This window comes from Stegodyphus dumicola, chromosome 1 (genome assembly GCF_044657685.1).
Source record: "Stegodyphus dumicola isolate Sdum_Otavi_A_Nest chromosome 1, ASM4465768v1".
NCBI classification, from domain to species: Eukaryota; Metazoa; Arthropoda; class Arachnida; order Araneae; family Eresidae; genus Stegodyphus; species Stegodyphus dumicola.
This window is the reverse complement of record NC_140768.1, coordinates 3,931,855-3,946,656: the sequence shown is the minus strand read 5'-3', so window position 1 is coordinate 3,946,656 and position 14,802 is coordinate 3,931,855. Positions and strand designations below refer to the sequence as shown.

The 14,802-nt window shown below is 30.1% G+C and overlaps 1 protein-coding gene across 3 annotated transcripts; it reads left to right on the top strand.

Annotated features, from left to right (window-relative positions):
• Positions 1-68: 68 nt before the first annotated feature.
• On the top strand, positions 69-14,501 carry LOC118192172 (2-oxoglutarate and iron-dependent oxygenase domain-containing protein 2-like). 3 transcript variants are annotated; one of them, XM_085812358.1, is made up of 7 exons: positions 69-292; positions 2,965-3,021; positions 5,432-5,542; positions 5,635-5,731; positions 7,459-7,583; positions 9,289-9,477; positions 12,126-14,501. In XM_085812358.1, the coding sequence occupies exons 1-7, from the start codon at positions 179-181 to the stop codon at positions 12,168-12,170; spliced, it is 738 nt and encodes a 245-aa protein (XP_085668484.1). In that variant the 5' UTR covers positions 69-178; the 3' UTR covers positions 12,171-14,501. The 3 variants fall into 3 exon arrangements, with proteins under 3 accessions (XP_085668484.1, XP_035218960.1, XP_035218959.1); XM_035363068.2 differs by lacking the exon at positions 12,126-14,501 and adding an exon at positions 10,049-10,404 and having other exon boundaries at positions 75-292; XM_035363069.2 differs by lacking the exons at positions 2,965-3,021; positions 12,126-14,501 and adding an exon at positions 10,049-10,404 and having other exon boundaries at positions 74-292.
• The last annotated feature ends 301 nt before the right edge of the window (positions 14,502-14,802 follow it).

Sequence of the window (14,802 nt, the reverse complement as noted above, 5' to 3'; positions counted from 1 at the left end):
TTCTTTCCTTCATTTTTCGCAAATTTTTTAAACTTGATTTTTCACTCTGCGGGCAGAAAGACTTCACATATGTGTGGCTACTTCGTCTGTCACTCGTAATAAGTAAAATTCGCGGAGTATAACAACTCCGTGGCAAAATTCTAAATAATAAATAGAATGTTTTCCACCCGTAAACGTTATGCAATCTTTTTACACTTGTAGTTGTTACTACACCCACAATATTTATATTAAAAGATGTAATTATCATTTTACATTTATTGATGAAAATCAGTTTTGTAAGGATTACAAGGAAGTAATTATTTTCCTCTTTTAAAGTTTCATTTCAGAGTAAATTGTTTTGTGTAACTGTTTATAGACTACTGCTATATAAGTATTCCTGAATTTATTTTCTTTAACACTTTTATGAAGAAAATATTCATTATGTGTTCCCTTATATTGATGTATGGAAAAAGTTTACTATTGGGTGCCCCTTGTTTATTTCGCGACTCTTTTTTCTTTCTTTCTTTCTTTTTTTTTTTTTTTTTTTTTTGACGCCAAGGAGGCACAATGGTACAAGTTTACAATTGAGTGCTCCTTGTGTTTTTGGCGATTCTTTTTTAACGCCAAAATCGGTGCCAGGAAGGCACAGTTTCAAGGTGGCTGCTATACAAAACCAAAATAAGTCAAAGAATTGAAGAAACTCAGTGTCCATGTACATATTGATCTATTTTCACATAAAAAAAAACATCAGAGAATTGCACTGTGCACTGCCTTAACTTAAACTGCCATCGATCTAATTTCACTTAGAATAAATCAGGAAGCTAAAACTATCATGAAAATCAGAAATCGGGGTTGATCTTTACAATATGGTAACTGGTAGTTTGGCGACATTTTGGAGGCGATAAAGGTTACTACCTGGGACTTTGGTAATAATGTGAGCAGTACTCAGTTCCGATTACGCATTATTTTGTGTGAGGGAAATGAGAGATCATGGGATATGTCATGTGATATTAATGGACGAATTACGGTTCTTGAATCGGAAAAGGGGGGAAATCGGGAAAAAATCTGGAAATTTTGTATTTGGTTTATTCTGTGTTGTGTGAAACAGTGTTCGTGAATTTTTGGATCCCATGGCCGTAACTAAAGAATAGTTTATCGGACACGTAATCAAGATTCTGAAGAAGATTAGGTAAGTTAGTATTTTTAATTATTTGAGGATATTATTTTTATGCATTGTTCTAAATGTAAGGTGGAAAGGAATTTTGTATTATTGGGAAAATTGTTATTAGCAATGATTTAGTTTAAAGTATTAGGATTGTAAGGTAATTTTTATTAATTTAATGTATGTGCTCATTTATATTTTAAGTAGTGTTTTTGAATTTAATTATATTTTAATGAAATGATAGTTATTTTGTGAATTTTATGTTTGTAGGAATTTGGTATACGTTTAAGTTGAAATAAACGTGCATGGAAATAATTTAAATATTTGATACTAAGTATTTGTAATGCTTGCGGTATGAATTCGTTGGTGACGTGTATAATGTAATAGATGATTTAGAGGTAAAAGTTTTTGGATATTTTATTTATTTTATATGTGGAAATGTTCATATTTGTAAAGGGTAAATACTTTTTCGCAATCAAGTAATTTCATATATGTTCTTTTTACCCGGTTTAAAGATTGAGAAAATTGTCATGTATTTTTGTGAAATTTTTCTAATTTATGAGAAAAAAGCAGTGTATACATGGATATAGTGAAGAGTGTGCGCAATGCCATTTTTGTGCAATTGTGGGATGTTTTTTTAACTAAAAATAAGTCGACGTGTACATGGTTTAGTGATATTTTAATTAAATGATAGTTATTTTGTGAATTTTATGTTTGTAGGAATTTGGTATACGTTTAAGTTGAAATAAACGTGCATGGAAATAATTTAAATATTTGATACTAAGTATTTGTAATGCTTGCGGTATGAATTCGTTGGTGACGTGTATAATGTAATAGATGATTTAGAGGTAAAAGTTTTTGGATATTTTATTTATTTTATATGTGGAAATGTTCATATTTGTAAAGGGTAAATACTTTTTCGCGATCAGGTAATTTCATATATGTTCTTTTTACCGGGTTTAAAGATTGAGAAAATTGTCATGTATTTACGTGAAATTTTTCTAATTTATGAGAAAAACGCAGTGTACATGGATATAGTGAAGAGTGTGCGCAATGCCATTTTTGTGCAATTCTGGGATGTTTTTTTAAGTAAAAATAAGTCGCCGTGTACATGGTTTATGTGTATGTGTTATTTTGAAAAACGCGTAAGGAGTATGGTATTGTGCACTTTTCCCAATTTTGCAGTGAATATTTGTCATGATTAAGCAGTTTTGTTTGATAAAATTTCTAGCATAAGTGTAATTCGGCTACTAGATTGTTGGAAGAAGTGTTCAGTAGATTAAAAAGAAAAGAAACATGTCTTTACTTCGTGAAGACAAAATGGCGGCGGGGAAAAAAAATAGAGGGTTGCTGTAGGAGAGTTGGTCGCCAAATTTTTGCCAAAAAAACGCCAAGTTACCATAATGTAAAGATCAACCGAAATCGGATTTCAGCGCCAAAACTGAACAAAATTTCAAAGGGGCACCCAATTCTACACTAGATTCGGCACAATTTTAAGATGCCCGCTACACAAAACCAAAATAAAAGTCAAAGGATTGCACCAACTCAGTGTCCATGTACACACCGATTTATTTTCACTTAAAAAACACCCGAAAATTGCACAAACTCGTGACTGTGCACTGTGTTGACTGTCTTGTCCATGTACACATCAATCTCTTTTCCCGTTAAAAAAAAAAAAAAATCAGAAAGTTAAAAACCAAGTTAAAATTATCATGGTAACCAGAAATGGGGTTTCATCGCCAAAACTGAACAAATTTTGTTGCCAAAGGGGCAACCAATTCTGCAATACTGTATTTATAATAAGTTCTTCTGATCTTTTTCAGATTTTACCTGCTTTGGGTAACGATGATGGTTTCAAAATCGATTTATTAATCCAAGAAGTAAAGTATTTTAAATTTTGTTAACTTTTTTATGTTTATTGAATGTACGTTTAAGGATTAATCTTCAGTCGGAGGTACAAGATTGGTGACCTTCGGCAGAATAATATTTTTTTGGAAGCAACTATAAAAGCGGTGATTAATATATTCTGATAGCATGTTTTAATGCTGAAAAAGAAAAATGTTACCAGTGACTCCCAAAATCAACCTTGTACCCTCAACTGGGAGTTAAAGCTGTTTTCTTTATTTAAATTATTGCATGTATTTTAAATAAAACTAGTATATACTCCTATACTTTAAAAACAGAAGGTACAAACAAACTTGCAAGACCAGTTCTAATTCTTTATTTTTCAAAAAAAAAAAAAAAGGGGGGGGGCACTTTTAAAATATTTAGCTCATGAACTCATGAAGTAAAAATATAATTAATATTTTAAATGTATTACTACAAGCCGTCATCTAGCGGTTCTTACTTTAAGTATTACCATTCCCAACATTCCCTCACCAGTAACTAAGTTACGGCAATAAGTATTCATGGTGAGGAACGGAGAGACAGTTGTAAGATTAATTTCAATATCGAAACCAGACGGGGAGTTTTAACCTGTCTACTGAAACGAGTCTTGGCTGTAAGAGTTTTGCTGTTATCCATAGCTTGGGAAAACTTTTCGCTTGAATGTTGCTTAGTTTTGTTATTCATAATCACTTTGTCAGGTACAGCATCAGAATCAGTAGCTAGCATGTATGTGGGCTTTAGTCTGTCAACAGAAATATGAACTGTTTTGCCTTAAATGAGCAGAGAAAAATATTTCTCATTTCTATCAGTTGCTTGAAACAGTCCCACATAAGTTGGTTCAAGTGGCTTTTTCACTTTGTCTGTTCTCACAAAAACATGAAACATGACTTTAAATATTTGCAGACAAAAAGTTTTTGATGGGTAGCATACCGTGTTTTAATAAGTGTTAAGTTATCCATGCTTACCCACAAAGGTAGCAAGGTCAACTTTGAAATTGGGTTGATCAAGAAATTCACCAGCTAGTTTAATTTTGTCCCATTTACCATTTGGGCAATTGAGTGATTATTGCTGCATTCGTAAAGTAGATCTATGACCCAGCAGAACTTTGGTAGTGTTTCAGACCACTGAGAGTTATTGTGTGCTTTTATAGTAGTCTTCAGCTTTCTATGAAGCCTCTCAATTTTCCCATTGCATTGGGGATGGTATGCTGTAATGTGAAAGACTTTAGCCTAACATATTACAGCCAAACTCCTGAATAACTGTGATTGAAACTATGTTCCTTGATGTGTAATAATTTTATATGGGATACGAAATTTGCAAATTCAGTGCTCATAAAATGCTTTGCTTACAACTTCTGCAGTGATGTATGGTAAATGTTATACTCCTAATATTATTTTGAGACGGATATGCCTTTACCCATTTTTTGCAGCAATTCCACTTTTTGCTTGATGGACATCGAAACATGCTTTTGCTTTGTAGATCCTTTGGCAGTTCCATAATTGGAAACTCTTTTTGACATAATCGAAAGTTCAAGCTTAATTTTTATAAAATTGCTCTAACAGTCTGCAAAAAATAATAAGCCGGATCCAATTAGAAGATTAAGGAACAACGCAATCTGCAACATTAACTGAAATGCCTTAGAATCAGTAAAGATAACTTTAGCCTAGCTTATACCATCCGTTATACATTAAATGCACATGCATGAACGCACTACGCGCATGTGTAAAGCATACAAAAAAAAGTTTGTGGCTTTGAGGTCCGGATTATAGATCATTCTGGATAGTGGACGTCCGGATTACAAACTTTGTACTGTATATATAAGGGTGAGCTTTAAAGAACCTACCTTTGTGAGCTGTTTGTTAAATGTGTTTCTAATTTGTGAGCCATCTTTTTTTAAGATTTTTAATATCTGGTTTTGTTTATGTTCAGTCAAATGCATTGTAGATAAGCTAAAATTCAAACAGTTGTTCAAAAATGTTTACCTTTAAAAGAGTTTAATTCTAAACTTATGTAAAAACCTTTTTTAAAAAACATTGCTCAGCCATAGAACCTTCTAAGAAGATCAGTCCATGAAAGAAGAATAAAATAATATGTAACAGCTTTTGTTATAAATTTTACTGCGTAGTTAAATTTCTCGTTTTATGTACTGTAATTTTTTTGTTTTCTAAATTTTAAGGGTTTGTCCTCTCATTTTAAAATGTTTTTTTTTTTTTTTTTTTTTTTTTTTTTTGCTTATTCAAGATTTTTTGTGCTTCCTGTTTCTGCAAAAAGTAGAAAAATTAATCAAAATTTGATATTTTTTGCTACACACCTACATACATATATACATACATACACACACACACACACATATGTACATATGTTCTGTCTTTTTTACTGTTATAGAATTCTTTTTGTTTTCAGATCCATGAAGAAATTTCCAGACGTAAACAGGCAGCTAAAAATTCTTTAAAAAGAAAAGAAATCATAAAAAAATGCTATAAGCCATTGAATTCAAGTTTATATAGATTAGAGGTAAAATGTTTAAAATTTATATTACTTTTTTTAATTCAAATGTTTGGTTAGAGACAGATATCTGCTATCTAAAATTTTGCTATTTATAATAGGAAATACATCTTGCATCATCATTTTTAACACTTGTGCAAACAGCTAAGAATTTTGGTTTCCAAAAGACATTGCAAACACTTGATGTCATTTCTGAGGGTAAGTTTGTGTAAAGAATTTTCCATCAACAATTTTTTTAATAAAAACTGTGCTAAATAAAATAGTAAATTTACTAGTTGTAATTAGCATAAAAATATAAAAATTTTAAATATAGTCTTTTATTTTTATTTTTAGTATTGAGTAGAATTGTTTTTCAATATTGTTGTCTCCACAGACTATGAAAGCTTAAACATGTTTACATTATTTCATTTAGACTTTAAAGAAACTTTTACATAGACTTTGTTACAAAGTTAATATCGGTTTGAAAAATTTTATAAGCTGCTTATGCAAGCTGTATATTTAAATTTGATTAAATCATTATTTAATATCTCATTGCTCAGTATATTGTATTATAATGAGAATGATTGTAATCACGTTAAAAAAATTTCGTTCAAATAAATATTTCATCAACTATAGACATTAGATCTTTGGCATCAAAAGATCTTTGAAGCATAGCTCCATATGACTAGATTGTCAGCAAACAGCGTCAGCGTCTTAACTACACAGTCAGACATCAGAATATCAGGAAAATTGTTTATATAAATATTAAATAATAAGGGGCTCATCACAATGACCAGTTTTTGTGTGTCTAAAAAAGAGACATGTTCTGGCCATAGCGAATCCTCATAAATCTTTAGTTGATAAAATTTTTGATTCAGGCCAGCTTTTGTCCTCCACACCAAGGGAGTAAAATTTTTCAATAAGCTTTAAGTGACTGACTCTGTCATAGGCAGATCCACTAACCTGCCTAGGTAAATTTACATTTATCTAGGGAGTCCTTTACATCTTGACTAAAGTAGATGACTTGCTGAGCTGTGCAGTTATACATTCTAAAACCAGCCTGTGGAGGAGATAATAAATTATTATGCTCCAAAAACCAACTTGGTCTTGATGTAATCATGCATTCTATGACCTTATCCAAGATACAGGTCAAGGAAGTAGGCCTGTAACTATTAATTTGATCACCAGGTTTATTTTTCTTTAATATAGGAATAACAGTAGCTTTCAGCCAAATAGAGTGAACACTAGTGTATCAGCTCCTGTTCAGTAGTGCAAGAAGAGCAATAGCAACCATATTCTATTTAAACAAGATTTAACAACAAAATAAATTTAATAAAATTAAAGCAAAATATTATTAACAAAAATTAAACAATATTAATAAAAACAAAATTTAAACTTATATTTTAAAAGCAAAATAATGTGAAGAAACTAATAAAAATAGAATTGACTCTAAAATGAAGAAATAAAAAAGTTTTAAAACTGCTATTTAATGGAAAACTAATAAAATGTAAGAAAAGTTATTATCAAAACTCACTAAACCTCCATTACAAACTATAAGTAAGAATAAACAGGATTTAATTTTTAATATAAACATTAAAGATTAAAAAATTAAATATATATTGTTGGTTCAGAAAATAATAAAATCAAAATAAGAAAAGTAATGGGGGGAGGAAGTGTCAAAACATGTAACACTCATAATGTAGTCAGTATTCAAAAAACAAAATCAATAGATGTTATATATAATATTTTCTAATTTTATAAAAGCTTTGCCTTTAATACAGTCTGAATTCATGCAGTCTTTAAAATTACAATCGAATGTCCTACCATTATATTTGTAAAATCAGTTTTCATTCATAATACTTTTCATTAAATTGAATAACTTTTGAATTTCATATGTTTTGAGTGAAAAGATCATTTAATCCCTATTATGCGTATTCTCCTTTTAGAGAAACAACTGTATGGATTCCAGGTCTTTAAAGAGAATTTCTGTTTGGCACTTCTTGATGAAATAGCTCACTATGAAGAGTCAAATCTTCCAAAAGAGCGACCAAATACGATGAACAAATATGGAGTATTTAACTTTTTTCCATTTTTTCTGTTTTGTAAAGAAATTGTACCAAATGTTAAGCATATGTATTGCATCAGAAATTTGTTAATTTTAAGTTCTACATAAAAGATTAAGAATTTCATTATTCTATGCCATACAGCTACTTTTGTTTCCAAAATTATTTTAATGCATAAATGATGATATTTCATGAAATAACAGTGTGATTTATTTTTTCACGGAATGAGCAAAATACATATCTAGTTACCACTATCCAATCTAATTTGATCAGCCTATTTTTTTTTAAATACAAATAGTGGCATGATGTTATATGCAAAGTACCTTTCCTGAAAAAATTCCATTTCAGTGTTTATAAAATCAAAACAATTCTTTATGCTATAAAAGTATTATTATAAAAAATCTCGGGAAAACCCCAGGAATAGGGAAAATATATTCCGAAAAAAAATTTTTTTTGCTCCTCAAGAAGAGGGTCCTACGTCTGATCACCCTCAAAATTGATAGACTTATTCAAAATCTTATGACAAACTAACTTTTTTGGATAATTTTAAATGCTTGGCTAAAATCAAAAACAAGCTGTTTGGCAATTTAATCTTTTGCTTAGCAACATTTTTCTGACACTTTGCAATTTTTATAATTTATTTTTACCTAATTTAGTGATTTTATCTTTTATGTAGAACTTAAAATTATTCTATAAAGTTCTGATAATATTAACCGATTTGTTATTCACATTAAATTGTATTTTCCACATTTTCTTATACAAACGGGCAGGAACTTAGGCAGTTCAATAACAATATCTGAATAACATTAACTGCCATTGCATTAAGCAGCATCTACTCTAAATAAGATAAATGTATATAACAGATTTCCTGGTTTATAACAATTTATTTATTGTAAGCCAGAAAACATATAGTAAATATTTATCTAAATTAGTTCAATAATTTCATTCTTTCTGTATTATTTAAATCAATAAAAAAATAAATGCATATAAATAGATTAACTGTAGGTTTAATTTTAAATAACTTTGAAAAGAAAGTGATCAGAGTTTACAATCTACATAAATGGTGTTCAAATGTAATAATAACATATAAAGAATTTATGAATATATATATATATATTATATTATATTATATATTATATTATATAATATATTATATTATATAGTACTTACTACCTAGCTTTTTAATTATTATATTATATATATATATATTACTTTGAATTTCACTTTGAATAATAAATGTTCACCTGAAGAAGGAATAAGGGCTATGCTTTTTAGGCTTCTTCAGATTTTAGGATAAACACACATACTTAGTTTTAATAAATATTCTATTTCAGTGTTTATAAAATCTAGTATTATTTTTTAGTTTAACAGTTTTTTTAAATATATTACTAATATATTATACTACTGATTCAAAAGGAAAAATACTATTTAATATTTAAAGCTAGATGTGTGTTTAATTTTGAAAAATCTGAGAATATTTAGTATTAAGATCTTCAAGGTAACTAAAAAATAATCATTTACTTATAGACTTAATAAAAATTTTAATCCCAGATAGTTTCTGATAGCACTAATTCTCAAAAAATCATGACTGAAAAATTAAAAGTGGGAGTGCGTAGATGAATAATAAAATATCTTGTTTTGTGTAAAATGCATAAAAATTCAAAATAACTATTTTCAAATATCAATTTTTATTTTCTTTAATTCTCATTTCAGGTACTTTTGGATGAATTAGGATTCCATGATGAGTTTTCCTGCATATTGAGAGTTAAATATTTGGATACTCTAGCAGCTGTGCTTTTTCCTGAATGGCGGGGAAAAGGTTTAGATTCTCATAAAATTTTCACTGTTGGCTATAAAATTGGCCATGATGTTGATTTAAGTTATCATTTTGATAACTGTGAGGTAAGACTTTTTAAAAATCACTCTAGGATCAAAACCAATTGCTGATTCTATTATTTGATGTAAATTCTATATGTTTTACGTATTTAATATAAATAAAATTCAATTACCATTAAGACACTGATTAAGCTACTATTAATACTGATTTGCTAACAAATAATCTTCTCAATCCACATTGTCATATTCTCAAATCACATGATGTCACATTTGTGGACTTTATATGTTTTATTACTTTTCTGGTCTGATTATTTTTCCTGAATATTTCTGTGAGACTTCTCCTAAATATTTTATATGAAAATAGTTTTTTTTCTTTTTCCTTCACCAAAATTCCTTTACCCATAGTCAGTAAAAAGAGAAGTCATTTTGTCATTAAATGTTAAAAAGTAATTGTTACAACTAATATTAATTTCCAATTGTGAATTTATGTTATTGTGTATTAATTTGTAGTGCAATAAAAAATAAACATTATTAAAAAGTTTTGTTCTTTATATATGTATACTTTTCTCATATTCTGTTATAAACCTATTCTATTGTAACACAATTTTAATTAATATGATGACTCTTATTATATCAGGTCACTCTGAATGTATGCCTCAGCAAGAACTTTAAAGGTGGTGAACTATATTTTGGGGACATGAAGGATGTTCCCATTGATAAATCCAGTTGCATGTTAGTTCCTCATAAAGTGGGGTATGGTATTCTACATCGTGGCCAGCAACTCCATGGTGCCTTGCCAATTTCAGCTGGTGAAAGACATAATCTTATATTCTGGATGCGATCGTCTAGCATCAGAAATAAAAAATGTCCAATGTGTAATTCGAAACCTTTACTAGTAGCCTGTAATGATTATGGAGATGGATTTACTCAAGATTTTGAATTATCCAACAAGCATATATGTAATATAACATGAATAAATCATTATATAATAAGTGGAGCATTTTAATGTTACCGTTCTGAGAAGAAACGTATTTATTTACTTACGTAGAAGCTATTTCTTGTAGAGTCCCACAAACTCAAATTCTGTCTAACTTGATGATAACATTTTTAATCACTAAATGATTTCTGCTGGTGAAGCAGAAAATTATCTTTGAAATAATGTGGTTGTTTATTAATAGCTAGACTGTAGTATCTACAATTGCTTATATGGTGCAAAAAGTATGAGTTTAATTACTGTATAATTGTAATTATAGTACATATAAGCATATAAATATTTTCATTTTCCTGTTTTGTTCAAATTTATTATGATATTCTAATTTTGAAATTTTTGTTTCATTCTCTTTGTGACACTATTTCTTGGAACTGTTTAATAAATTTGGGGACAGGTTTTGTTCTTATCATAAAAGTTCCAATCTATCCCATTCCTCTTCTCAGTAAAATGTAGCTGAAGAAGTCAGATAGCTTTTGTTAACTACCAGTCATTTTCCTTTCTGCTGCTAGCCATTAGTAGACATGTGGTTTATGACTGCATCCTATTATAAGCTAAACTTCAGTTAATTTTGAGTAGATTTTCTCTTTATGTCCAGACTTGCAAGTGTTGTCTGTGCAAGTGAAAATGTCGAAGAAAAAGAAAAAAAAATTAATATAACAAAGATGCCTTAAGGAAGTGAATAACTGAATAATATTTTCGATATATATTCATATATATCAAACCATTAATATATTCTAAGGCATGTGTTAAAGCAAAAGTATTGACTAAAAAAATTTTAAGATATGTATCTATTGTTTTTAAATAGTGTAGTTTATTAATTAATAGCAGAGAGATTAAATATGAAAGAATATCATGTTTTTCCAAATGGCAACAGACTTGAATGAAAAGTGAAACAATGCGAAATCATGCCTCAAGACTAATAGCAATTTTGGGCTGAAAATTAACATGAGTTTAGATGTTGAATGAAGCATCATAAGTTGTAAATAACCAATACCTTCTTCCGTGATATTTAACATTTTCAGTAACTCATCATTTTCTTATTCCACACTAGGTGAAGTTGGTGGACTCTACTGTATTTCCCTCTGACATTTCTATTACTTAAACCAACTTAATCTGGAAAGTCAGTTTTTAAAAATAAAGCATTAAAGCTTACATACAAGGTGATTAAAAAATATTTGCCAAAAGTATAAAGGAAGGTAGAGGAAACCGAAATAAGCATCTTTCATAATGGAATTTTTCATTCATGTAGCAATGCATGTCTCTCAAAATTTGGATAAGAATGATTATTTAAGCCAACAGGAACACTTAAATACATTTTTATTTATTCCATTACAAAATCTGCTTAATTTGGTCCTATCTACCAGCTTATATTTTTCAGTATAAGCTCAAGTCATGTTAATGTGACTGGCTTCTTCTATGTTTGACACAAGTGCTAAATAGTCAATAACGTCATAGTGCATGTGTCAGCAGCAGATTTGGTATGTATATGAATATTGTAGACATTTGAAAAACATTGCAGTTTGTTTCATGAATAAATGGAACAAAACAAGGTTGTTCAATAAGTTCACGGAGCGCCATCTATTCGTCAATATTAGACCTAAAACTTCGACGCCATTTTCATATTTGTTCCTTCTTAGGAACACATCAAAAGTTTCATTTCGATCTGTTAATTTATTCATTGTTTAACCACCCTTTATATCTAATGTGTTGTGCCTTTTTTCAGGTATGGATAAAATTGAGCAACGTGCAGTTATCAAATTCTTTGTAAAGAAAGGTTTAAAGGCAATGGAAATTCACACTGAAATGGTGAATGTGTTGGGTGAATCTGCTCCTTCAAAAATAATGCTTTGAAAGTGGGCTAGTTTATTCAAAAGTGGTCATACCAGCCTTGAAGACGATCCGCGAGAGGGACGTCGAAAAACTGCATCAACACCAGAAATCATCGGAAAAATACAAGATATGGTATTGGAAGACCGTTGATTGACTGAAAGAGATTTAACAGAGGCTTTAGACATTTCATTGGGCACAGTGAGCAATATTTTGAGTGTTAATTTGGGTTTCAAAAAACTCTATACAAAATGGGTGCCGCATTCTCTAACGATGGAGCAAAAACACATTCGGATGCTACTTTGCCAGCAACTTTTGGAGCGTTTTAAGAAGAATAAAAGCGACTTTACCCGTCGATTTATCACAATGGATGAGACTTGGGTCTGCCATTATGATCCTGAATCAAAACAGGAGGCTAAGGAGTGGTGTGAACCCGGCTCTTCGGTGCTAAAGCAAGTTCGTGTGCAAAAATCAGCCAAGAAGGTGTTAGCATCAGTTTTTTGGGATGTGAAAGGAATTTTGTTTATAAATTACCTTCAAACTGGCAAAACAATTAATTTGGATTATTATTGTAACATTTTGAATCAATTAGACGAAAAAATTCGTGAAAGAAGACCCGGATTACAGAAGAAGAAAATAATTTTCCACCAAGATAACGCACCTGCGCACACAGCTCAAAAAAAAAAAAAAAAAAAAAAAAAAAAAAAACATTGCTAAAATAACTAAATTGAAGTATGAATTGTTGCAACATCCAGCCTATTCGCCAGATTTAGCTCCCTCCGACTTCTGGCTCTTCCCATACCTCAAACAATATCTCCGTAGAAAATGATTTTCTTCAAACGAAGAGGTAATAGCTGCCGTGGAGGGATATTTTGCAGAGCTGCCGAAAAACCACTACAGTCAAGAGATCCATAAATTAGAAGACCATTGGAATAAGTGTATTGAAGTTGAGGGAAACTATGTTGAAATATAAAATCATTTTTACAAATAAAAATTGGTTTCTTCATTTCTGTTCCGCAAACTTATTGAACAACCTGGTATATCAAATAAGGAATGATTATCAGCTTTTGTGACAAGGATGGCAATATTTCAGAAACTGCATAGAAGAAGAAACTTCAAAATACAGAAACTTCAAAATAGTTTGTGAGTTATTTGTATGCTGCTATAATGAATATGTACCGTGAATGGTAGAATAGTATTATATAAAATAAGGAGTGTGAAAATTGCAGAGCATGAATCATATGGAAGAGGTGAATGAAAGCTATAACCGTGTATTTGAGCATGTTACAGTGGAGCAACTTACCGCCTAAATGAGCTGTGAAACTGCCATAGTTGTTCTAAAATCACAGTTCAATGAATTTTACTGCCTATGGGCTCTACAGGACATGAATGGTGACAGCACTTATGCTAATGACTGCACACTGGTAAAAAAAACTTGAATTAACATGGCAGAGGTTCTCCATTAGTTGGCAAAGTTTGCCTTCTCTGGTGAATTACACTTTCTGCTTTATTTGAAAGATGGTTATATGGTCAGAAACATCAAAGTAGAAATGCTTTTAATCCATGTAAAAATGAATACAAGCTAGCATAGGCAAAAATATAATATGGGGGAATATTTTTATGACATTTCTTCGAGTCCATTACTTATCACTGGCATTAAGGAATCTTTCAAGTATGTAGATCATGCACATCTGTATATGCATACTTCTTTCCTCTGGGAATGTTGGTATCTTTCAGCATGACTATGCAGTGCACTACATAGCTGGGAAAAAAATGGTTATAAGAGCACGAGGATGACTTAACTATTGTAGTTTGGCCGCTAAATTCTCTAGACTAAAGTCCAATTGAGAATCTGTGAGTCCACCTCAATCTGATTCTTCAAAAGTGGTTATTCTGAATATTAACAGATGGTCACTTCTTGTGACTCAAATATATGTATATTGTTAAAAATTTTGTGTATATATAAATAATTTTAGTAAAATCATATGCAAAATTGTAATATTTTTTGTACAATGTAATATGAAATGCTTGAAGAAGATGATACTCTGCTGGAAAAATAAGAATACAGGAGCAAACCTATTTAACATTGAATAAATGGCTGTCTCCGTGCGAGCTTCGCCTCTTAGATGTGTTTGGCATTCTTAATAGTTTGAAGTGTAACAACTGATTGTACTTAGTGATAGTGAGAAGATGTGTACAAATATTTTTGTGAAAAGTTCTAGAAATGTACAGTGTTTCTTTTAGTAAAATAAATTTTATCATGATATCATTAGTTCTGCTTGAATTCAATCCATTACAAACCCATATGCATGTGACAATATATTATATAATGCATATACACGAGTATTGTATAAGGCATGAAAGTGTTTATTATAAATACAATCTTATTTTGCTTAATTTTCTCAACTAAAAATAATAATACACTTTCAAATAGTCTTCCATTATTTTGGTATATTTGGTGTGGGATATTGTGAATGGATTGAATCATCTTGCATATATTACTCACCTACTGTTAATTCAGCCATGCACAGCTGATTCTATATTATCAACATATTCCTGATTAATTTGTTGGA